The sequence below is a fragment of the Diplotaxodon limnothrissa genome, linkage group LG13, assembly GCF_057381915.1.
Source record: "Diplotaxodon limnothrissa isolate DT_005_m linkage group LG13, D_limnothrissa_male_GT1.1, whole genome shotgun sequence".
Classification (NCBI taxonomy): Eukaryota; Metazoa; Chordata; class Actinopteri; order Cichliformes; family Cichlidae; genus Diplotaxodon; species Diplotaxodon limnothrissa.
Window position 1 is genome coordinate 15,012,339 of NC_140608.1, and position 26,539 is coordinate 15,038,877.

At 41.9% G+C, this 26,539-nt stretch overlaps 1 protein-coding gene across 1 annotated transcript; it reads left to right on the plus strand.

The window, feature by feature from the left end:
- The first annotated feature begins 1,722 nt into the window (after positions 1–1,722).
- On the plus strand, positions 1,723–25,543 carry LOC146620052 (vinculin-like). The gene is made up of 22 exons (XM_085369954.1): positions 1,723–2,109; positions 8,006–8,076; positions 9,144–9,294; positions 9,855–9,963; positions 10,800–10,922; positions 12,408–12,568; positions 14,304–14,394; positions 14,487–14,634; positions 14,768–14,921; positions 15,202–15,377; positions 16,260–16,450; positions 17,160–17,359; positions 17,659–17,787; positions 17,928–18,077; positions 18,198–18,306; positions 18,408–18,710; positions 18,796–18,920; positions 19,520–19,705; positions 20,742–20,918; positions 21,759–21,962; positions 22,037–22,141; positions 23,674–25,543. Exons 1-22 carry the CDS (start codon positions 1,942–1,944, stop codon positions 23,818–23,820), a joined length of 3,378 nt encoding a protein of 1,125 aa, XP_085226080.1. The 5' UTR covers positions 1,723–1,941; the 3' UTR covers positions 23,821–25,543.
- Positions 25,544–26,539: the final 996 nt, after the last annotated feature.

Sequence of the window (26,539 nt, forward strand, 5' to 3'; positions counted from 1 at the left end):
GTTGTTAACATGTATGGAGCAGGTCAGGAGAAAGCACAGCAGTGCATGTCTACTGTAAACCACAGCAGAGAAAACGTCAGGGTTTGGAAATCTTTCACTGGAAATCTTTTCAAAAGTGATGGAATACAGAACATAGAAAAGTACCATGCATTACCATGTAACACTATCTGAAAAGCATCTGATTAGATCAAGGGTGACTAAAGACATTTGCACAGCACTGCATGTTGTAGTGGTATAGTAAGAAACTGTGGCTTATGTGCAAGTGCAGGCAGTGCTACTAAACATGGTTCTGCTGCACAGTGGCCAAACCTCATATCTTCTCAGACATACAGCATGACTCACAATATGACCACATACCACAACAACAATCACTCAAAAAGAAATATTTGAAGGGAGCACTAAGCATCACTGCTCCAGCCATGATACGCAGATTAAGTGCAATGAAAGCATCAGAATACACAGTGTTGCTGTGAACAACCACAACATCCAGTTGGTCATTGTGTCATTTCTGAGCACATACTCTAAAGCCTCTCTTAACAACCTGCAGCAATGTTTTCTTTCAAAGTCTGTTTGGACAAGTCCACATATACAGATAGTTCACAGCAGGGCTACTGGAGCCAATCGGAGACTGTCCTACCCCTCCTCAATTACTCATAGACACCAGTTTACTTTATTGCATCTCCTACTCTGCCTCAGTCCGTATATGGTTTGGAGATGCAGTGAGTACAACTCTTACTCCTCTTTAAGGACATTTCCTGAGATGAGAGGACATTTGTGGGGTCATTTCTAACCAGTCCACTATGTCTGATTTGGGGGGGGGGGGGGGGGGGGGGGGGGGGGTTAACCTTTTGTCCACATGCATCCACACTTGGTTGCAGGCTCTTTGGTTAATCTGGGGTCTTGAGGTTATGAATACTGCAGTTTTTGCTGCTGGGTTCGCCACTTTCCCTAACAGAGATTCAATTATGAGGTGCAGGGACAGCAAACAAGCCGGCAAGCATGCACACACAAGCGAGAACTGCAGGTATAAATGACATTCATGGGCATTGTCAGTTGGGTTGTTAAGTAGCCTATCTTCAGCACCAAAGTCCAGAAGCAGAGAAACAGCATGTGGGTGCTGTGCTGTAATCTTTGAGACTCCTTTCAGCTCCAGACTGCAGCAAGCTGAATCCTTGGTCTTTATTTAGACCTGCACATTGAGGCCTGGAGACATGAACTCCTGACCCACCTTTTAATGGACGGAGATCATATGTCAGATGTAGGTTCGAAGCTTCATAAAACCACACCAACAATTTTTTTTTCTGCACTAGAGCCTACTAGGTGGTGCAGAACCTGCTCCCTTTTCTATCCCTTACAGTCTCACAGATGTAAAGCTGACCTTTATGAGTCTGCAGGGAGTCACAGCTCAATATGTTTACAACCTTCCCTTGTTCTTTCCTTGATATTGCGCGCCCCCACCCCTTATCTTGAATCATAATAGCTTAAGTTACCCCAACACTTTCCCTTTTTGGGGGCTATTGGCATGCATGACGTCATTTGGGAAGAGCTCTCACTGTGTGCGTGTCTGTGTGTGTGTGTGTGTGTGTGTGTGTGTGTGCAGGGAAGGCGTCAATGCGCACCAACACCAACCAGCTTGGCAGCTGTATTCCTTCGCTGTGATTGGACAGAGGGCGGTGATTCCTTCTGTCACGATTTGGGTCGCTCCCACCGGAGAACACCAACCGTCTGAGTCCAGCCTTTACCGAAGAGCTCTACGGAGGAGACGGTGCACACCGGGAGGAGAGGGTTTCCTCTCAGGGGCTGGGCTGACAACTCGGTATTTGTCCTCCTGTCGGTGAGGAGGAGAGGGAAGAAGCAGAGATAAGGGAGACCATCAGTGCTGGAGCGCCCAGCCGCCTTTCTTCTTCTTCTGTCGGGGCTGCGGTAAAAAAGTCTTTCACGATGCCGGTGTTTCACACCAAAACCATCGAGAGTATCCTGGAGCCAGTGGCCCAGCAGATCTCTCACCTGGTCATTATGCACGAGGAGGGGGAGGTAGACGGTAAAGCCATCCCGGATCTGACGGTGCCGGTGGCCGCTGTGCAGGCTGCTGTCAGCAACCTTGTGCGGGTGAGTTTGAATCAGGGCGTCAGTTCAGTATGAGCTCAATGGCAAAGTGCCTGCATGAAGTGACATTTACCACTCAAACTTTCAACCTGCAGAAAAGCGACATTTCTGGAGACTGGCTTTTGCAGTGGTGTGACAGCGTCTGTTTAATGTGTCATAAATCATTAGAATAGCAGGTCAGCAGACTGCCCTGCACCTATCATATGCCAATATCGGTTCATTTTATTTTCTGTGGGGCTTCTGCGTTCACGGAGTTAAATCCCTGTTTGGTCTTTATTTGCCATTAAAATTACATAAAGCTGTCATACACCCAGCTAACGCTCGTGCATGTTTTAACGGGGTCCTACAGTAGCTCCTACAGTAGTACAACAAAGCAACACAACATAGCAAAGTTTGCTGAGATTTGTAATCAGATGGCAGCTGAGGTCAATGAAGTTTGTAGGGCGGAAGAAATGAGTGGTGATTAAATTAAAAGCATGCCTCTCTCTCTCTCTCTCTCTGTCTCTCTCTCTGTCTCTCTCTCTCTGTGTGTGTGTGTGCTCTCAGCTTCAACAGCCCAAGTTAGATTATTGCAGACTTTGCAGTTTATGAAACTCATCCATCTGTAGTAATAAACTCCACAGAGACTATATAAACACTCTGGTCATTTATCAGACTCCCACCTCATCTCTTACTCCTTTGCTCATCTCTTTGTTCATTCTTTTCCAAACTTCTTTGACCCTCCACTTTTCCACTTACACCACCACTGTCTTTCTTCTCTGTCCTGTGGAATCTAATTGGTCGATTTTTATAGAGAGCTAAGCTTTAGTCAGTCACTGATGTCCCCTCTGTACGCACTGCCTGGGAGAAAATCAATAGAGGCCACATCATTAATGCTGATCCTGGACGTTTGCATTGATGCTGGGGTGACCTGGCTTCACTCACTTAAGAGAAAATAGCAGCAGACAGGAGGACTTCTTACAGAGAAGAAGCTGGTTTCACGTTCATTAGTAGTTGCTTCTCTGGTCATGTTTTAAATAGAAACGACACACTAAATTGAAATCATTGCTCCTTAAATGTTAAAAATCTGATCTGCTGCACAATGCCTACATTTTTCGACACAAATGGTGGATGCGATGGTGGGATAGGTTGCACAATTAGTAACTTGTGTAGTGTTCCTGTGAAAAAAACTTACGAGTGACATCTTTTGTGGTTCTTGAATAGCAGTCCACTTTTTCCCGTGCAAGGACACACAAGATCATCTTGATAAATATCTCATTAACTGATAATGACCCAGGCTGTTCAGTTTGAACTCGAACACTGCACCATGCCACAATGAAAACCCCATCCTTTATCCAATACCCTCCAAGTGGATTAAGTCCTTGATGTCTCATTGCTACCAGGCATGTTCCTCTGTCTCTGCTTGTCCTTGTTGATTCATTCAGTTGATCCACACAGACAGCGAGCAGAAGGAGGCTAATAGCAGCCTCAGGCTTGTTGATGGGTCTCAGATGGAGTTGCGAGGTGTGAAGATATCAGGGCTGAGCACAGAGGGGAGGGAAAAAGGTGTCAGACAGAAGAAATGTTGGTAGGTGGGATGGAAGCATAAAAAAGGGATTAACTAAAAGTAATAAAGCCTGCATCTTTCCCCACTTCGCATTCTATAGTGGTATATTTATAGGGATGTACGTTTTGAGAGTTGTTGTACTCTCAGACAAGATGATTGCTCCACTGACAGAGGAACGAGAGCTATGAAGTGGGTGACAAGATTGTGTTGAAAGCGAGCACAAAGGGCGCTTGAGAACTGAGCTTGTAAAACGAGCAGTAGCTGGTTGCTGGGTAGATACACTTAATTGGATGTAAGGACATGCACACATATGCTTTATTTTAGAAAGGTGAATCACTTCTACGCTTGTGCAATTTGAACTAAGATATAACACAGTATACAGCAACATGCCACCACAGAGTCCCACTGCACACTGATACAGTTTCACTGTTAACCCCGTCCACAGTGGGATGGCTGTAGGGGGGTACTTAAAATCTAGGTCACTGAGACACACACTTGCAAAGATAGTGTCTGTCTCAATCCATCAGAAGTTGTGCGTGGGTTGATGCAGATCCGACTAAAAGATGTGAAAGATACTGTTGGTGTTTTTTATGTGCCTAAAAGTGTGAGCTTGGTGGAGTTTGCAAGGTGTCTGCTCCTCAAGGAGTCAGCACAGACCCTGAGTATGTTTGGGGGGTGGGAAGGGGAGGAAGGAATAAATAGATTTACCGTTGAGTGAAGTAACCACACGCTGATGGAAGTGAGCAGACTAAGACAGAGAGGGAGAGGAGGGAGGCTGCAGGAAGATGCAGAATTTTTCATGATTGGTAAAGGAAGGAGAAAACATCCACATTAGCTTGGACGCTGTGAGGGAGAGAAAGTGTTTCTGGCTTTTTCAGACCAGACCCTGCCAAGCATCATGGTCTGCCCTCCCATCTCCAGCCCTCTACACACGCACGCACGCACACGCACACACACACACACACACACACACACACACACACACACACACACACACAAACTCTTCTCAGCCGGCTCTAAATATGAGCCATCTCTCCTTGTTCTTTGGCAGACCCGGGAAAAGTCTTCTGGCTATGTGTCCACACATGCTCTCTGCTTCCCAGTGTGCCTTAAATCTATTCATGGATAAAGCTGTATTATGACATAAAGTCTTACAGCTGATAGATCGTTTACAGATTTGAAACTGATGTTAATAAAAGCAAATGATATTCATGGGCAAGAGGAACCGGGGGCACGGTGATGAATCATCCAGAGTTATTGTAGATTTGTAAGATATTTTTCCCCCTTTTTTTTTTTAGTTTTGAACATGTTTGCTTGTTTTGTTTTTTTATAATTTTGGTGTGAGTGGTATTTGTCAAAGGAAAATATGTAAAAAAACTGACACACAGTCTGAGTCTTAGTCCCAGTTAACATACAGTATGAACCTTTGCTAAAAATATAGTATTTATTTTGTATTTTAGCCAATTAAATTATGTTTCACAGCTTGGTTTAAGGATCTTTCTGCTCACAATAACACAACAATGTTGTTTTTTTTTACTCCATGAGGAAAAATATTCTTCTTTTTCATTTATTTATTCTTTAGTACAAGTTCTTGCACACACTGTCATTAAAGGTCTGGTTACCACATGAAAACCAGTAGAAGCTAATGAATCAAATATTTCCCAGTGGAGACCAAAACAGAGCTAAAACGAGCGGTTGACAGAGGACAGATGGCATGCAGCAGCATGGGATCATGTGGCCACAGTCTGTGAACCCCAGGCCACCAAGATGTTCTCTAAAATAATTATTAGTCATTAGTGGCAGGGAGAAAAGATCAGCCATCATTCACAGATTGGACAGAAATGTCAGCTGCACGCTCATCAGAGGTAATATCTCTGATCTATACACCCGCTCTGAAAGCTGTGATTGACAGCTGCATTTCCTGCCGAAGTAGTCCCACCTTGCAGGATGTACAACTGCACACACAAAAAACAACCCACACACATGCATACACATCACACTGTCAGCAAACCTCTTAACTGTGCATTAATAATGTATTGAATAATCAATACCAAGTGTTGCTGCTTACAGGAAGCTCTTCTGCTCTCCGCAGCGCTTTGATCAGTCACCTGATGGCACTCTTTGAGTTCGCTTGCAGGGTTTAATCAGGAGGACATGCTCTACTTGGGGAGCTACATTCCACACATTTTCGTGTAACAAAATCTTCATTTTCCCAAACAGGGAAACTGACGGCTTCGGCTACTCAGCTAGGACTTCCTGTCCATTTTCAGATTACATTTAGGCATACTGTAAGTATCTATTGCCATATAGTAAACAAAGTTGGTAGTAAAGTGGACTGGTTCTTATATAGTGTTTTTCTACTTGAGTAAACAAAGCACCACATTCACAGAAAAAACCCCAGAAAAACAAAACATATATAGTTAGGTTTTAAAATGGTAAAATACTTGCTATGCACCTGAAAACAATCATTAAGGTTTTTTCCGTCCTCTCTACCCCACGTGTGCTCTGTGCATTTCTGGAAGAAGAAACACCTTTGTTATCTCCTGGAGAAAATATTCATATTTATTCTGCTCAAAGATCGACTTCTGTCCCATAAATAATTGTTTTAGCTTCCATTAAAGAAATTCCTGTGTACTCTCGCTTACTTGTAGATCCTATATTAAATTAACTGTGAATTGATAGCACCTAGCGTTCAGTTTTCTCTGTTTTAATCAGTATTATGTGGTTCAAAAAGCTGCTCTTCTTTTTAAGTATCTCAGTCTCAGCATTCGTGACGGCAAATCAAGCTGTTGAGGATCCTGAATCCTATGTTGAAACTGTTGAGCTGTTAGAAAAGTCTTGAGCTTTGATTGCTGAGTTTTGAGCTTACATCACTTATATCTATCATTTTGATGGCATCATTTTACTGATTATGTAGCATGTAATTTATAGTAGATCTGTAAAGTCAGTGCAACAGGCATAGCTCATTGTTTTAAGGAGTTTAACATTAATTTTATCCATCTATGTCTTGTTCGCATTTACATGGTGATTTCCAAATGTTCTCAAATGAAATCTTTTTTTTTCTAAAGAAAATATCTAATTACAGTTTAGAAGTTTTGTGTGAATACTTTTTTAGGACAGCTGTACTTAACATTTTGAGCAGTTAGACTGGTCATGAAGTACATTTTATTGGGGGTGCAGGTACTTCCATGTCACTTCTTTGAAACTGATTCATTGTTTAAGCATTTCACATTAAAAATAAATAAATAATGATGATGATGATAGTGTTATGCACTGACCAAAAATGGAGTGCATCGCAAAGATATTAAAATCCCTACAGCAACCATAAATGTCATAAAAGCACCATCATAAGATGTGAAGAGGGAACTGGTTGGGGCTCAGAGTGTGCGATGGCTGCTTCCTGATTCTCTGGAGCCAGAAACTCTATTAAGCAAATTTCAGTGATGCAGCAGCAGGGAGACTGATGTCATCATCTCACTGTAATTGCATCTCAAGTGTGTGTCTGTTTGGGTCAGAGCAAGTTTTCTGTTTCACAGGTTAACAAACAGTCTGAACCTCTGCAGGAATACTGAACTTTAGTACATACCTTATCTTTGATGATTGTATCTGTGATTTTGTGCATCAAGGCTCTTCATTATATATCTGTTACTGATGTAGTTTCTAGTTTTGGGGAAGATTAAATGCCCTGACTCGTACTACTTTAATACCAGACATGTGTAATAAAATCCCAGTGCTTTCTAAAATAATTCCACCTCAACAGGAAAAAAAATGCTTAATAAGTCAAAGCAGACAGTTCTGACACATCAACTTAAAATATTATGCAAACTAGATCACGGTGTGCATTTTTAAATCTTAGCTGTCAAACAAAATACAAATTTGAAGTCAGTTGCGTATTTCTTTTTTGACTTGTGATCTACTTTGATAGCTGGGAAAGGCCTCAGCCTCCACAAGTCTCTGAACTGGATAAGCTGAAGAGGATGGATGGATGCGTGGATGGATGATTACTTGCTTATGTTTAAATTGCTTAAGCAAAGCCAGTGAGTTATACTAATGAATAGATAAAGTCAGCACTGCAGATCTCCAGTATGGAGCCATGATCTAAAGATTGAAAGAGCTTTTGAAGTGCGACATTAAACGTCTTTCCTGCCTCTGTGTATAAAAACAGACCACAAAATCATCCCGAGCCTGAGCCGCTTCCCCTCAGGCAAAGATATGACATGCATGCATGACTGAAATAGGTGTGAATTGATACATACTCATTCACCCGTCATGCTATTAATAGTACTTGAACACTGCTTCCTGTATTGCAGGAGCTAATGATAATTTGTCTGTGGTTTTGTGTGTGTGCTGCAGGTGGGAAAGGAAACGGTTCAAACTACCGAGGACCAGGTGATGAAGAGAGACATGCCTCCTGCGTTTATTAAGTGAGTCTGCATCTGAAGCACTGTGTGCGTCAACTCACAGAAACATCCAGAGAGAAAATTATGAGCAACAAATCCACTTTATCTCAGCGAACAGACAGAGAACTTGTTAAAAAGAGAAAAAAAAGATTTCAGCCCATTTAACATTAGGAAACGTGGCTGTGTTCCCAGCTACAACAAAGAGCCACTTCTGAGACCGGATCCGAGTGACCGTCCGGCTCCAGCTTCCAGACTGCTGAGAAGCTGTTTGTTGTTTTCCTGCTTGCATCCAAAGAGCTGACATGAACTCCGGGTGCTGGCTGAAAGCAGCTACTCAGCAGTTCTGGGGTTCACAGACCTCGCTGTTTTTGCTTACCCGTATTTGTTGCATTTATGTCCACGCATATTCTACATTTCCAGTAATATCATCTGTCTGTCTCTGCCATATTTTTTTTCATTGCTTGTTTATATATTTTTTCTAATCGTTTTTCAGCTACGTTAAAAAGGTCCAGACCTCAATCAGATCCACATACCACTCTCACAGCTCACTCACACATACATGGGACACTAAACCATAAATCTCACTCACAGGGCTTAGGAGGGAGCATGTGGGAATGTGAACCTACCTAAATATAGATGAACCAGCAGCCATTGATACCCTAACCAATGGGGGTCAGAAAGAGAAGGGACCGGGCTTTATTTGAATGCTCCTAAAAATCTATCGTAATCACTGATCTCTGAAGTAGAAATTTAGGATTGCAAATGAAACCGCCTTTTTTTATTTAAAAAGCAGATTGCAAACTCTGAATTGAAGGTTGCATCATTTGTCTCAAGTCTCCACAGGTTTTAATAAGAAGGCCTTCTCAAATTTTGATCCTTCGAGTGCCAAATAAATACCGGTAGTGAAAAACTCAAAGTGCACAACACGCTGCCTACTGTGTGGGCTGCTTAGCCTGACACCTTGTCAGCCTCACATCTCGCCTGTGTGTTGGTTTGGTTTTCCTTGATGTCTCTCGGGTCTGATGCAGTGTGACTGACTGGTAGGTGTGCGTGTGTTCAGTATGAGTCCTAAGTCTGCTGTGTGTCTTCAGGGTGGAGAATTCATGCTCTAAGCTCGTCCAAGCTGCTCAGATGCTGAAAGCGGATCCCTACTCTGTTCCTGCACGAGATTACCTGATCGATGGATCCAGAGGGATACTGTCCGGAACATCCGACTTGCTCCTTACCTTCGACGAGGCAGAGGTGTGTCTGTTTGTGCATGCCTCCTTACATTTGTGTGTCCTCATAATCACTCTTACTTCAGAGGTGTGGCATCTTTCATGGAAGTAAAGCTTTATATAGCCGTACAGAGGAAGAAGGAACTCAGCTTAGAGCTGTAATGGAGTCTCAGATGCACCCAGATCTAATCACTGAGATCAAATGACTTCCCTCTGTCATAACTCAGGGTGTGTATGCGTGTGTGTGTGTAAGTGTGAGTGTGGTGGATTTGTTTGTGTGTACTCTTGTGCGATTGTTCAATGGCATCTCAATAAGTGGAATCACATTGGGCACGCGATTATGCGCACCATCACTAGCCTCATTTTTGAAAGAGCAGCTTCTCACAGTCACAAGACGTACATCACAAGACTGTACACGCACACAGACACACACAAGCCCACACACACAGACACACACAAAAAACTGAGTAACTTCAGGCTAAAAAAAAGCTCCTGCAAAGAAGGAATTTCCTTGTTCTCATATTAAAATGTGGCTTTTGTTTTACGCCTGCATCTGCTTAAGACTGTGTCCGTGCTGTGTTGTAGGTACGTAAGATAATCCGAGTGTGTAAAGGTATCCTGGAGTATCTGGCAGTAGCTGAGGTGGTGGAGACCATGGAAGACCTCATCACATACACCAAGAACCTCGGACCAGGTGAAGTTTTATCCCCACTACTCTGTGAGAAAGTCTTTGTGTGGTTCTTAAAACGTCACTTTAGTAAAGTAAAGATTCACACAGGTTAATTAAAAATAGGAGCCCTGATTCAAAATCTACTGCAACATGTACATTTTTACTCATTTTAATTTATTTAAATAAAGAAATTATAAATGTTATGGAACTGGAAAGAGGTAGGAACTGTCACCAATAAAGCCGAGACTAAGCCGAGACTTACAATATCATATTTAAAGATTGAGGCTTAGAAAATGCAAAAAGTCATTTAAAGGTAGAATTAATCGAGGCAATAACCGTCAGATTCACTGATAATGAAACAGAAGTTATAGTAATAAAGAATGTTTGCTGAATAATTTGTGCAGAGCTGTTATAAACTGTGCTTTTCGGATTAGTTTGCTTCATAAAGCAGAAAACGCGACAACAAACTTTTTTTTACACGATTCTTTAGTTTAAAGATCCACCTGCCAGCTAAATTAACCGCTGAGTGCTCTTCTGACACTAAAATGCTTTGATTAAGGATCAGAGTCTTTTCACTGACAGGAGAACCATAAACAGGCTATTTATCACCAGAGGCAACAGGTCAATTGTGTTGTCAGTGCAGTGTGGCATAATGAGCTGGAGGAAATTTGATGCCAAACGTTTTCTCCCACTTGACTGATGCCTTCATTGTGTGAGATCAGTCGTTCGTGAAGTTACAATGTTTGTGTTGGAACTGCTTAGTTAGCGTATACACTGGGGGAAGCTTTTAGCCTTTGATTGTTCAAGCATACTTAAAGCAGCGCCAAAACCAAAGTCAATAACATTTTCTTTTTTTTCAGGGATGACCAAAATGTCAAAGATGATAGAGGAGAGGCAGCAGGAGCTGACACACCAAGAGCACAGACAGATGCTAGTCAGCTCCATGAACACTGTCAAAGAGCTGCTGCCCGTTCTTATCTCAGGTGTGTGTTCGTGGCTGCGCATGTGTGGGCTAACGACAGCACAGATCATTGAGCATCCAAGAGTTGTTATAGCAACGCAGATAATTACAGTCATTAAATGCTGGGGATGGGGATGTGAGTGTGACTGCGCGCATACGTCGCCTACAAACATCTCTGCTGCGCTACTCTTATACTCTGCACCAACCAACAGAGAAGAGGAGCACTGTTTCAACTACTTGAATGCACTGAGACTACATGGTCAAGTGTCATAAAATCTGAACTATTTGGCAACTAAAAGAGAGAAAGAAAAATAATCTCTCTCTCTACATATATATGTATATAGATAGATAGATTAAATTACATTATTGTTTTACCACACCTAAAAAGCATTTCTGAAGCTCTTTAGCATACAGGACATTTGAGCTTATTGATTTGGTTTTACTGCCCCCCATTTGCTGCACTGGTTCAGTCTCATTGAATTCAGGTGTTTTCAGTCCCACTACCACGGGTGTATCAGATCACATGCCAAGCTATGGACTCTGACTTTGCAAACATTTGTGAAAGCATGGATGGTTTTAAAGTGCTCACTAAATTCAAGCTTGGTATTGTAATAAGATGCCACCTTTGCAATAAGGCAGTTTGTGAAAATTCTTCACTTGATATTCCACAGAACCTCAACCACACAGACTCAGACCATGTGCGGGGTGAAAGCTGCCAAACCTCTCTTTACTGATTAACTGCAGAGTTCCAAACCCCCTCTCGCATTAACATCAGCACAAAAACTGTGCGGCAGGAGCTTCGTGGCATGGGTTTCTATGGCTAAGCTCCTCCTGTAGGTTTAATGCAAAGGCGATACTGGTACTTTTGTCCTGTAGTGTATATTGAAATGTATGTAACCACTGGGAGATCACTAACTGGTTTTGGACCACTGTGTTGAGACTTATCCATTGCATTCTTCCCCTTTTTTTTCTTCATGACCATACTGGATAAGAGGGTCAAACTAGGGATTGATCACTTAACTTTGCCAGGTACATCGATATTTTTAAACAATGGATAGTAAAAAAACAAAACAAAAAACCCGACATTAAATCAAATAAGATACCTGAGAAGATGAAAATGAAAAATGTTTGTCTATGGGTCTACACTTGCTTTTAGAGCCAGTAGCATTATTAGATAATTATTATAAAATAACAATTATAATAGTATTACAGATGCTGAAGACTATTTAAGATTTTAATCCCCATCCTTTAAAAGTTGGTAGATATGAAAAATAATGCCTATAAAGAGAGAAAATACTAAACTTGCATTAATCACCATCAGTCCAAGCATGTTAGTGCTGCCACAAAGGTCATTTAAAATCAGCATATTAAAAGCTTTTATTTTTTAAAGTGGGTCATTTCTATTTGCCACAATAGATTCTTAAGTTAAATGAGCACTTCATCTTAAGTTGAATATGTCGTCCTACCTGAGTTTAAACATAAATACTGTTATTTCTTTCCTCATCAGCTATAAAGATTTTTGTCGCAACGAAGAGTAGTCGAGGTGCCGGGGTTGAGGAGGCAGAGAGAAACCGAAGGTTCACTTTTGAAAAGATGAGCGCTGAAATTAATGAGATCATAAGAGTCCTGCAGCTCACCACGTGGGATGAAGACGCCTGGGCCAATAAGGTACAACCTGTGCTGCATTTAAAGACTCTGATTTTTCTCATTTTACCCCACAAACCTAAAAAAAACCACAAAATAATCCCCACATACCTAAATCAGATTTCACTGGCGTGCCTGCTTGCATACATACAGCCTCACTGAGCTGCATCTCTGAAAAAAAAATCACTCTTCACTTTCTGTCACTTTTTTCTTTTTGCTCGCTAGTATAACTCCTGGTTTTTCCTTTTTTTTCCTTTCCTTTCTGTACCTTCCTCCTCCATTCTTTTCCTCCCTGTAGAAGGTAAGCCTGTTTCTCTCCCCATCAGCGGTTTCCAGCATGCAAGCGTGTATGTGTGTGAGAGATAAGGAGACACAATATGTCCTCATGCTTACATTATTATTATTATCTATCATGCTGGTATTTGACAGTAAGTGTTTTGTGTTTCAGTCCACTGACTGTTGGCTGATGTGTGATGTACAGCACACATACTTCATCACTTTATTGTCATATGTGCATATCTGTTTGTCTCCAGACGTCCATTCGAGTCAAACGGCCTGAAACAGAGGTTTCTCAGCTCGGTTATTTATTTTAACACCTGTCTTCAGTCATGGTATTTTTTCTGGTGTATCGTCTCGTGTTTACGCTGTCAAAGATCGACCATCGTAGCACAATAAGACGCTGTTTTTGGCTGCATATACATGCTTGGAAAAAGTAATTTTTGGGCATCAGTTAGAGATTGTGCATTGAGATAATTTAAGCCAAAGTTAAGCACTGTTTCACTCGTCTAACCTGTAACTCTGCATGTTTCTCTCTGCACACAGCCTCCTTTGATAATGATCTGTCTGTTTGTGTCTGTACCGCTGTGTATGAGCTGTGATAAGCACTTACTGTGAGTTTGTGAGAGAAACCGCTGGCAAGCCATGTCTGCCGTCCTCTCGGGTCATGAATTATAGAAATAAGCTGGTTGGTGTCCAGATCCATCCATAATAGATGGGCTGTATTGAACGGTTCCACTTAAGAGGTTCATTCTTCTCTGAACTGGAAAAAACATTTTTTTTCTCCTTTCTGGTTGAAGCACTGAAAGAGTCTGTCACATTTTAGATTAAGTCACTTAGTCTTATTTTCTCCTTTATAATAAGGAATTATTTTTAGCAAGACATTGTAAAAAGTGGTGATTTCTGTGTAAAACATAGAACCCATTTTACAGCATGAAATTAATAATGTAATACGACTTCATTGACTAATATTAATAAAACCAATTTTGTGCTGTTAGTGCCCACATTTAAGACTTCATAGCTTGCAGGCCACCATCCATTTAATCGTGGATAAACCAAAATATAGGTTTTATATGAGGCAGTTTTAATGTATACATCTATGTGTTGAACTTTCCCACAACAAAATAGCCTTTACAAATGTGAGCCAAGCAACCAAGTCCAGCTTTACACTGGAAATTAAAGTCTCACAGTTAGAAAAAATCTAAAAATCAGAAAGCTACACTGCTGGTAATACCGTTCTCCATTACAGTGAACATTGGATTTAAAGTTTATTTTGTTAGTCCTATACACTTCATCAGTCTTGTGTACACCATCCTCAACCCATAAATACTGACAACAGATTTAGATGTGCCCGAGTTTCCGTAAAGATAGCAATTATGACAACAAATAATCTGTAAAACTGTAACTACTTATAAAAAGTGTCTTTTTTTCTGTAATGAAAGCAATATATTTGTCTTTAACACATCTCTTCTCTTTACTTCAGGATATGGAGGCCCTGAAGAGATCTCTGGCTTTGATTGAGTCAAAGATGGCACAAGCTAAAAGCTGGCTCAAAGACCCTCACGGACAGCCAGGTGGCTGTTTGTTTCTTATCTATTGTGGCTTCAGCTAAAAACACCTAATCGTCAAACGTGAATGTCATGCCATGGCGGTCTGTCGTTTCCAGGAGACCTCGGTGAGGTGGCCCTGCGTGCAATACTGGACGAAGCTGGTAAGGTGGGAGAGCTGTGTGCTGGGAAGGAGAGGAAAGACATACTGGCGACCACTAAGGCTCTGGGACAAATGACTGACCAGGTCACAGATCTACGAGCTAGGTAGGGTTTTTCTGCAAGAACGTGTGAGTTAAACAGTTTTCCATCCTCTGTCCATGGTGTGCGATTAGGTGCGCATTTGAATTGTGTATTCAGCTGTCAAGCCTCGGCTGAGTGTCTTTGTTGTTCTTAACAGAGGCCAAGGCCCGACCCCAGGGTGTGTGCAGCGTGCCGGCCAGTGCTCGCAGGGCTTAGACTTGTTATTTGGCAAAGTGGACAGTGCTGCTCGCAGACTGGAGGCTCTAATCAATGCCAAACAGGCTATTGCCAGGAGGCTGGATGCTGCACAGGTCAGATAGAACAACAATAATATCAGAATGAGCTACACTAACCAGGGAACTGCTTTATTCCAGCAAATCCGACTCTCTACTTCTCTAATCCTTTTCCAAGCAAGTGTTGCAGTTAATACTTTACAAATTCTCTCAGAATTATTATTGTTTAAAAGAGAGACCCCACTGGGTAAAATCTTCACTAGTAAATAGCCCCTTCACATGGTAGAAGCTCTACTGTGAGACATGTGTCAAAAGATGTACTTATTTCATATGTCATACTGCACATGTGCATATTTAGGCATGGCTGGCTGATCCTCACGGCGGTCCCGAGGGGGAGGAGAACATCAGAGCGCTCCTTGCAGAAGCCAAACGCATCGCCGATCTATGCGAAGACCCCAAAGAGAGGGATGACATCCTGCGTTCCATAAGTGAGATCGCAGGACTCACTGCCAGGCTTATGGAGCTACGCAGACAGTACGGTTTCACCTCACATTTCTCATGCTCGATGACACGTGCATTGTGAAAACTATACGTAATACTTAGACACTCTTTCCATAGGCTCAAACTGCAACCCCATGCCACCAATAGGTGGCATATTTTACCCACCTGGAAAGTATGTTGTTGCCTGTCAACCTTGGGCATGAGTCCTCCAAAAAGGTTTTAAACTGTTTGAATACGGTGTCACGGTGTTTTTGTGGAGGGGAATTTAAAGGGAAATATCACTTAACTAAACAACAGTCTTTAATCCAAATGCTTCTGTAGCTCAGTGGATGATGGCGAAGATGATGATGAAGATTAGTTGCTTTTAGGAACATAACTGTAATGGTCTTCTGCTGCATTTATTGAGCATAAAGCAAATTCAACTTCAAACACTGAACAAATTACCTAGATATGCTCTAATTAATACTGATCTGCACTTTGAAGGTAAAAAATGTAGAAAATGTGGCTATGATTTCCGCATTTGGAACAGATAGTACTTTTACAATGTGTAATTTAGTAGAGATATTATCACTGTATTATGGTATCCTGTCAAAACGGCTGTGCAAGGTCATAAAAAGAGAATCTGACTTTGTTCTTCTTTTCTTAGAAGAATGATAAAGGCATTTCTTAAACGGTGCCCTGAATTATTGTCCTGACCAGAACTTGTAGTTTTATGTCTAATAATCTGGACATACACATATAGAAATGTTTTGTCTTTATTTCTACTACACAAAAAAGCAATGTTAGGCTTTAAAAGTGGTATTTCTCTTTTTTGGTGGTATCTAACAGGGGTGTAGTGTTATTTTATAGTCTATATTAAGTCTTTTATGCTTTTTTGTCTCTCCCTCAAGTTGTCTATCTTTGTTACTGTCTCAGGGGTAAAGGTGACAGTCCTGAGGCCCGTGCACTCGCTAAGCAGATTGGGGCAGCGCTACTGACCCTGCAGTCTAAAACCAACCGCGCCGTAGCCAACATGAGACCAGCCAAGCCTGCAGTAACCTTGGAGGGCAAGATGGAGCAGGCCCTCCGTTGGGTGAACAACCCTGGAGTGGACGACAGAGGAGTAGGTAAGTGGTGCTGGATGACTGCTCTAGGGAGTGATGATGCAGTAGTTTGTCTCAAAAATAAACACCCTGACCTTCCAGCGCATTTTGTGCATCTCTGTGGATGATGGACGGATTGTAAAAGAAACCAGACACCAAGTGAATATCGCTCTTTGGGGATGTTAGCCATTTGTGATCAGTGAGGTAACTGTGAAATTACTCAGGCAGGAAATGTGATTGCGTGGCACAGAAATGACTGTGCTGTTTCCTTAAATGCCCACAATGATGCATTTTGTGCATCACTGATTGACTAACTTGACTAGTTTAGTCATTCAGGGACTCTTGTATTGTTTTCATGCTTTGTTATTGCAGTCTTCCTGCTTTGTCATTTGATTGTTTCCTATTTCGTCCCATGCTTCCGTATGGGAGCAGAGTGTGAGATGCTACAGTGGAACACAGGTATCTCTCTATGAAGCTTTCTTAGAAGACATAACCAAACATGTTATTATTAGTAACATTATTAACTTCCTGGAAACTATATAATGTTAGCATTTACTGCAAACTATAGCTTCCTACTATTGATGTTGCAAGAAATGACATCACTTCTCACTTTGTATTTTTTTAGTCCCTGTGACCAACAAAAAGAAAAATGAAAAAGCGATACTTCTATATCTGAATATGGGTTGTTATTGAGGTATCTAGAGCATGACTTCTACCCTGTGTTACTCTCTAGGTCAGGCAGCAATCAGAGGAATGGTCGGGGAAGGGAGGAGGCTGGCAGGAGGCCTGTTAGGCCCGTATCGTCAGGATATGATTGGGCGCTGTGACCGAACAGAGGCTCTGATGACATCCTTGGCAGACATGGCTGGCAGGGGAGAGGCTGAGGCTCCTCATGCACGCGCTACAGCTGCACAGCTGCAGGACACCCTTAAGGTATCTCACAAGCATGCACATTTAGTCTATAAATAGATTAATGCAGAAACACAACCTCCCCTGTAATCATATGTAAACAAGTTTCCAAATACACAAAATATACCTGACTAAAAATCATGGAAAAGGGGAAAATGCACGATGGCTAGAATATTTCTGTTTGATCCAAAGGTGCAGCCAATATAACAAAAGCATGGGGACTGAGGATGCATAGTGTGAGACTCAGTAATGTTGATTTCATTGAAAGTGCTGGTGCAGAGCTCCCCCTGGTGGATTTATGCAACAATCTCTGCTTCATCCAGGACCTGAGGCAGCGCATGCAGGAGGTGATGACCCAGGAGGTGTCTGATGTTTTCAGTGACACCACCACACCTATCAAACTGCTGGCTGTGGCTGCAACTGCACCTCCCGATGCACCAAACAGAGAAGAGGTCAGTAATGCACAAAACACAGCACCAATAACACATCCCATTCACCTGTTTCCACTAATAGACACCATGGCTCAGCTGTGTGGTGTGGGAGGTTGATTATGTCTACATTTTGACTGAAGTGCTGCTAATGTTTGTGAAAGGTTTTTGAAGAGCGCGCAGGGAACTTTGAGACCCACGCGGGTCGGCTGGGGGCAACGGCAGAGAAGGCTGCTGCTGTGGGAACAGCCAATAAGACTACAGTAGAAGGCATCCATGCTGCTGTGAAACATGCAAGGGAGCTCACACCACAGGTACTTCTGTTTGATTTGGCCGCCCCTGATTTGCATGATCACGTATCAAGATAAAACCTGTAGGTGTTATATACAGTCTGAGCGTGACTTGTTTACTTTTTTGTTTGTTTTCACATCCAGGTAACGTCTGCCGCTCGGATCTTGTTGAAGAACCCTGGGAACAAAGCGGCGTATGAACACTTTGACACCATGAAGAACCAGTGGATCGACAATGTGGAGAGACTCACCGGTGTGGATTTTCTCAGCATTTCTCGTGCTGCTTAAAATATTACCTTGCTGCACATGAGAGAGGATTTACGGAGGCGTGCTTATCTGTGTTTTCTCTCCCAGGTCTAGTGGATGAAGCTATCGACACCAAATCTCTGCTAGATGCGTCTGAGGAGGCGATAAAGAAAGACATCGACAAGTGCAGAGTTGCCATGGCAAATGTTCAGCCCCAAATGCTTGTTGCCGGGGCAACAAGCATAGCAAGGAGAGCTAATCGGGTCCTGTTGGTGGCTAAGAGGGAAGTTGAGAACTCTGAAGACCCACGATTCAGAGACACTGTGAAACACGCTTCAGACATCCTCTCGCACACCATCTCGCCTATGGTGATGGACGCCAAGGCGGTGGCAGGGAACATCCAAGATAAAGGTACAGGAGAAAAACATGTTTAATATAATGAGTGATAAAGAATGACTCAGGTTTATTTACCATGTTTTCGCTGTTTGTTCCAAAGCTCTGCAGAAAGCCTACTTGGACTCGTGTCTGAGGATCCTGGCTGCAGTCGGAAAAGTTAGAGAAGCCTTTCAGCCTCAGGAGCCGGACTTCCCTCCTCCACCTCCTGACTTGGATCAGCTCCATGTAAGCACATTCAAACACACATAACACACTTTATTCCCACAGTAGACTTTAGCAGTAGTAGTTAAACTATTAAACTGGGATTCCAGTGTTTTAGGGAAATATATCAGTCTTCCTTTATGTGGGATTAACAAACTTTCTGAAACAGGGTCTTCACATTGCTCATGAGTGGGTTACGACAGCCAAGAATATTTTTTCTATGATTTAAATTTGATTGTCTCCATTTATTTTAGACCTAAATATAATATTGTTTGTCCCGACTTGATAAAAATACTCATTTCTGATATGTACTCTGGTTCTGCTGGAGGTTTCTTCCTGTTAAAAATGAGTTTTTCCTTCTGGCTGTTGCCAAGTGCTTGCTCATAGAGTCCTCTGATTGTTGGAGTTTTCTTTGTATTATTGTAGGGATTCACCTTACAATATAAAGCACATCGAGGAAACTGTTCTTATGAATTTTATATCAATAAAACTGAATTTAAATATACTTGTGAATCACATATTGTTATGCATGGTGGTCAGACCCAAGCAATTTAGGATCAAACAGCAGTATGATGGAATAACGTCTATGAATTATTATGAACTACCTGTATGTGTGTTTTCAGGTTAGTGATGAGCAGGCCCCACCCAAACCTCCATTACCAGAGGGGGAAGTGCCTCCGCCTCGGCCTCCTCCTCCAGAGGAAAAGGACGAGGAGTTCCCGGAGCAGAAAGCTGGAGAGGTGCTCAGCGAGCCCATGATGGTGGCAGCCAGGCAGCTGCACGATGAGGCGCGCAAGTGGTCAAGCAAGGTCAGTTCACACAAACACGCATATTTGCATATTTAGCCAAACATCTGTGTATAATTTTAAAGTCATGATTTCTAGTTAGTTGCTGGCTAGTTGTCTAAAGAAAAAAAAAGTCCCATCTGTGGATGGGGGGGAACCGGAAACTGTCATCTGTTTAAAGTGTCAGCATGTGACTTTGTTCACGGTGTACACGTGCACACTCAACATGCACGAAGTGAATATGAGATATTGCAGTGAGAAATCCCAGCCTCAAATCTATATTACAAAAGCTCACTCCACTTACAGCAGACGTTATCTACTTCGTCTTTCCTCATATCTCTGTGGCTGTCAATGTTCCGTGTGTGTGTGTGTGTGTGTGTGTGTGTGTGTGTGTGTGTGTGTGTGTGTGTGTAAAAGAACTGTACACAGGAACAGCTAATCTGTATAAATAACTAGGAGTAATGCCCTCTTGCTATCTTTGTGGAGCTGATAACCATTTTCCCCTTAATGGCGCCGCTAACAGTTTTTCCACAGATGTTTTGTGTGTCTTTTAAAAACTATCCACAAACATCCAGACATCTCTGGTGTTGGGTCACACTCAGTTTGCCAACTCAGCACTAGACCTTGTTTGATTATGCAAATAGGTTATAAACTCTCAGCTCAGCCACCGCCTCAGAGTAAGGCACATCATCCACCCGCTGCCTTCCCAAACCAGCTCCTCTTTCGTTTTAATTTCCCCCCATCTAAATCGTCTGTGCCTATGTGTGCAGTTTCACCTCCCCTGTCCCTGCACCTTCACCTTGCTTGAATACGCTCCTCCTTCCTCCTGTAAATCTCCTGTCCTTTATTCTTCCACCCAGTGCCTCTCATACTATACTAAATGCCTCCTTTTCCCATGCTTCCTTCCCTCCTGCTATCCCTGGCTTTCCACTCCCCTCTTCTTCTCCACATTCCTCCTTTTTTTCCTCCTCCTCCCACCCCTTTTGCCTCCCTCCCTTTCCTTCCCATCCCCATCAATCCTCCAACCACCACCAACAAACCCCCCCACTGCCTGGCCCAGCCTGAAGATGAGGAGGCAGTAGAGGAGAGGGAGGTAGATGATGAAGATGAGTTTACTGATGGTGAGGATGACTATGAGCCAGAGCTGCTGCTGATGCCATCCAACCAGCCTGTCAATCAACCCATTCTGGCAGCTGCCCAGTCTCTCCACCAGGAGGCGCGCAAGTGGTCCAGCAAGGTCTGCGCACATACATGCACATGAGCGCACACACAACCACATGTGGATCAAACAGTATGTGTAAAAGGCTCTAAGTGTTTTGGGTACTGTTTGACCCACGCACGCACACGTGCACGTACACCCACGCATGCAAAAAGATAAATGCACAACACAAGGAAAGCCCCGCAGGACAGGAAACACCCACCGGGGGCTGTCTGAACACTGAGCTCTGCATCTGCCACTACCAATGGAAAACTCCAACCAGCTGCAGCTGCTGTTTTACTCTTGTTGCATTATTTTCAGACCTGGTTACACAAATGGTAATGCTGATGCCATGCAATGGTTGCACAAAACGTTGAGGACTGTGGGAATGTCAGGTTTGATTGTTGCACCACGTGGATAAACTGGTACTGGCTTCACAAGTCCTTAAGCTCATGTTTGGGTAAAGCGGTTCAAAGGAGGAGGCAGACGCTCTGTCTCATCATTGCCTCTGTTGTCAGACTTTCATTGTCTGGCCAACCTGTGAAGCCAAGGATGACAGTTTCCCAAAGACTTCTGGGTGATTTATATATGACATTAGATTGCCTGCTTACCCACTCTGGTCACCTGCTTCTGCTTTTTAGCCCCTATTATTAATCACTTTAACATTACCTCATGTGTACTAACTTCAGGTTGACTCTAATATCACAAAGAAAATGAAAATCTCAATTAAAAATCGTGTTAAACATGCTTGCATTTAATTTTAATTCAAATGTAATAATACAAAACACTAGAATTTTAATGTCTGGTTTCCCAAAACCATGTTTCTCTGTTAACAGCTTTAACTGCTTCCTCCTTTTCTACATCCCCATTCTTCAACAGGGTAATGACATCATAGCCGCAGCCAAGCGGATGGCTCTGCTGATGGCAGAAATGTCTCGGCTGGTGCGTGGTGGAAGCGGGAACAAACGAGCACTGATCCAGTGCGCTAAGGACATCGCCAAGGCCTCGGATGAGGTGACAAGACTGGCAAAAGAAGTGGCCAAACAGTGCACTGACAGACGCATCAGAACGAACCTGCTGCAGGTGAGGATTTGCATAGACACAAGCGCACTCTGTCTTCAACGGGAAACATCTAACATCTGTTCTTCCTGCCAAAGGTCTGTGAACGAATCCCTACCATCAGTACTCAGCTGAAGATCCTCTCTACTGTCAAAGCCACCATGCTGGGACGGACAAACATTAGTGAAGAGGAGTCAGAGCAGGTAAACGCACAACAAAGCACATACAGTTGTGGTCAGAAATTTAAATTCACCCGTCATGGGCATGAATGTCATGGTATTTTAATGATTTCTTTGAGCTGTTCTTTTCCCAGAGTGGAGTGATTGTGCAGCATACATATTTAATGACTTTAATAAGCAAGAACTTGTGCACAAGTTTGAATTTATGAAGGATTTTCTCTCATCCACATAAGGTCAAAAGTGTACATACAGGCTGAAATATATACATACCCTACCTACTAATGTTTGTTTAATGTCACTTAGCAAGTTGCAGCTTGATCAAATGCATTTGGTAATCATCATCAAACTTCTGGTATCATTTTTGGCTCTCTTCTTGGCAGAATTGGTGAAGTTCATTTAAATTGATTGGTTTCCAGGCATGGACCTGACTTTTAAGTGTAATCCGCAAATGTTTAGTAGGGTTGCAGTCAGGGCTTGATGTTAGCCTTGAGGTTTACTCATTTTAAACTAGTTTTGATGTGATTTTGGGATCATTGTCCTGTTGGAACATCCAGCTGCGTCCAAGTTTCATCTAGATGTTAGTTTGAATTGAAGCTGAAGAATTTAGGGGTAGCCCTCCTTCTTAATTATTTCATCCACTGTCCACTGTATTTGGCAGTAAAACAAGCCCAATAACATGCTACAACTACCATGATGCTTGACAGTTGGTACAGTGTTCTTAGATTTGAAAGCCTCACCTTCAGTTTTTCCAATCACACCTTTAATCACCTCGTTTCACTGTGCACAGTAACACTGGTGTTCCAGCAGTTTCCAGTTCACGGCAGGCCTGAACCTTGGAGATTCCTGGGTTGTTCCTGAACGGTGACAGTTTGGGTTGTTTCTGTTATTACAGTAAATGTATAATATGGCAATCTCTAAGCTGACAGGCAAGAGAAAAAATAGGAAAGAAAGAAAAAGGAACAGTGGAAAAAATGGGACAAAGTACAATAAAAGGATAGAGCACAAATAGAAAAGCACAAATGTTGCGCCTGTAAGAAAAAAAACACCTGGAACAGCAAAATGTTAAAAAGCACAGAGACACAAATCAACAATCTTCTTTTGTTTTGTGTCAGTGTTTGTGTCTTTGTCACGTCTTGCTTTTTAAAGATGTACGTTGTACAATTATTTCACCCTGCAACAGTTCAAAGAAATAATTAAAAAGCTCAAAATCAAGATGACATTTGTAAGTAAACTTCTCACCCCAACTGTACCTCACAGTGATGCACAATCCAACCTTTTTTTCTATTATTATCCATAAACTCAGCATCTGCAGAAAGCAAAGTGCTATTTCAATGCCGTAGCTGTCTTTTCAAACTTGAAAAGCTCTACTACACACTGCAGTCCCTGTTATTACACTAAAAGCTGAGTTGGTAGTCTGGCATTACTGAACAAATGTAACTGATGGGACACTTAATTTTTTTTTTTAAATCTGCATTTAAGGTGGATTAGTCATGTCATGGCCAAAATTTGTGACAGATCTTTAAGCTGTTATTTTACTGCTTTGTTTGCCTCACCAGGCCACAGAGATGTTGGTCCATAACGCCCAGAATCTGATGCAGTCCGTGAAGGAGACGGTCAGAGAAGCAGAAGCAGCCTCCATCAAGATCCGCACCGATGCGGGCTTCACCCTCCGATGGGTGCGGAAGACCCCCTGGTACCAATAATCATACCTGGTCGCTGACATGGATGATGCTCTTTCTTTAAAACTTTGCTTCAATAGCACAAACCTCGAGTAAAGTAGCAATGTGCATATGCATTAAGCGTAAGCATGTGCACTTCAAGAGGAAGCTGCGGGATTTTGAGCCATTCTCCACTGTAGTTTGGGTGTTTGCACCAGGAAGCATTAGATCTGGTCCCATGCAGGTTTCTTTTAATGGCGTGAGCGGAATCGCACAGGTATATCGGAGACAGTTTTTTAAAGTATATTTTTGGTATGTTGTGTTACAAGACTTTATCCAAAGTTCAGGTATATATTTTTTGCATGAAAATGTTTTCTATTTTCTAAAGGCGAATTATGACACTAAAATGCTCCCAGAGGACGTTTACTTTGCATTCAGTTTTTTTCAGTGAGTTTCTTACTGTCTATTGTACATACAATAATTGTTTGTTTTATGAAAGATTTTTAGCTTTATTCACTCAGTTTGACTCTAAAGTCGGGAGTAGTGGAGCGAGCTGAGGCGCTCACTTTCCTTCCTGTTTACTTTTTAACAATAAAGGTTCTTTACTAAAGATCTACAAATTCAGAAGTTCTAGCATCATCACTTCAATGATTTTATACTTGAAGGACTTAAAGGTGTTATGAATACAAGTGAGACAGTTTTAAAGCAATTATATGATTAGAATAAAATATATGGTTGTTAGTGACTATGTTGTTTCTTGGGAGGTTGACACTACAGCTCACGGGTTTTCACTTGACAGCAGCAGTATGTGTGACATTGAAGTCAAAGTCAAGCTTAACTGATATATTTTTAATGTGCGTTTTCAGTTCTGTGTTTTCATTTTAGTTGAACTTCCACAGTGATCAATGCCAAAGGATTTGTTTTACATTACTGTGAGCTTCTAAACACTCAAACTCCAGGTTACTGCAGACAGTGCCGTCCTCTGTAGAGGACCCGGAGTGCTTTTTTTAAGGTCTGTTTATTTTTAGCCAAAATATATGAATGTTTTACTCTGCTTTGCATTTTTTTTGTAATCTATTTGTAGTGCTGCACTCTTTGTAACAGTTGAACTGTTTGGAAATTTTAGCAAAGCTGATGATTTTAGGCAGCATCCTTTTATTGTTTGGGTGTTTATTTTTTAGATATCCAGATTATCCCTCTGTCTGAGCTCAGTAGTCCCACGTTAAATGCTCTAAAGCATCATCTGAAAAATCCATTTGTTTCCTTTTTTAGATGACCCCGGTGGTTTGAAAACAAGACAACTCTTTTTATCAGGCAATATTGTCAGCCTAGCAACGTAGATTTTATTTTTAGGTTAACACTAAAATATATTTAAAATGAGTTTGTTGTCATCTAGGATTAAACATATTTTTACATTAATACATGCAGTCAGTCAGCAAATTCATATTTTTATTTCCCTTAATTTAACAGTGGAGAATTTGTATGCACCTGTATGTGAAGTCTTTTCGTTTAAGCAGTAGTAGTGAGCAGTCCAAATGACACTAATGGACAAGGCTCTGGATTGCAGCACAGAATGTTAACCGCATTTTCACTTTTATTTGGGCCTACTGAGCATGTAGCAGCACTGACTATTCACTGAGAGCGACACAATGTAGATCTGCGTGTGTACCTGATGTGTTCATTCACACCCAGAATGTATACTGATAGCTTCTAGCCCTGCCAACACATCTGCTGTGCCTTGGAAGAAGAATAAAAGACTATAATGATGACTGGACTTGGCCTCTTGTTCTCTGTTCTAAGTATTAGAAAAACTCATGACCACACATAACAACGTCTAGGGTTTACAGAGAATGGTCTGAAAGAAATACCAGGAAAGAGTCAGGCTCATCAAACCAGGTCCCTTGTTGTCCAGTTTGGCTGAGAATGTGTGAATTGTAGCCTCTGTTTCCTGTTCTAGGCTGACAGAATTGACTCCTGGTGTGGTTTTCTGCAGTGGTAGTCAATCTGCTTCAAGGTTTGGCATGTTGTGTATTCAGACTTGCTCGTCTGCATACCTTGGTTGCAACAAAAGCTTGTTTGAGTTCCTGTTGCCTTCCTGTAAGGTTGAAGTAGTCCAACCATTCTCTGACCTCTGAAAGCAATAAGGCATTTGCAACCACAGAAATGACACTCACTGGATATTTTCTGTCCTTCAGGCCATTCTCAGTAAACCTCAGTTGCATACACCAGCATCTATGCCACATTCAAAGTCACTTAAATCACTTTTCTTCTGATGCTTAGTTTGAACTTCAGCAGGTCATATCAGTCACATCTACATGCCTAAATGCAGTGAGTTGCTTTGGTGTGATTGGCTAATTTCATATGTGCATTAACAAGCAGTTGGACTGATGTACCTAATAAAATGTCCAGTGAATTTACATCCAAAAGACAGAACACACTGGTGAGGTTAGCAACAATGAAAGTCCTCAGGTCCACTGAAGAGGAACAACAAAAAACAAAAACAAAACATTAATCAGCCTCAAGACCTGAAAGGTTTGATTAAATTCATGCAATAATTTGTCTATTGAAATATGTGCCCCTAAAAATTGGGGCTACACAAATCCCTACATTTATGTTCAACCTATTAAATTCTGAACTTCTTTAACTGTCTCACTGAGGTGGTCAGAGGAGTAAAATTAATGAAATCTGCGTTACTATCCAATTTTTGAAACCAGAAAAAGGGTGAAAAAACCCAACCACTCAGCTTTCATTTTAGAGTTTTTAT

What these genes read in the sequence shown, in the direction of transcription:
- LOC146620052 (XM_085369954.1), top strand. Translation starts at nt 1,942, where the DNA reads ATGCCGGTGTTTCACACCAAAACCATCGAGAGTATCCTGGAGCCAGTG. An exon ending in ATGCCTCCTGCGTTTATTAA is followed by an intron (nt 8,077 to 9,143) that starts GTGAGTCTGCAT and finishes GTGTGTCTTCAG; the next exon opens with GGTGGAGAATTCATGCTCTA. An exon ending in CAATGTGGAGAGACTCACCG is followed by an intron (nt 18,307 to 18,407) that starts GTGTGGATTTTC and finishes TTTCTCTCCCAG; the next exon opens with GTCTAGTGGATGAAGCTATC.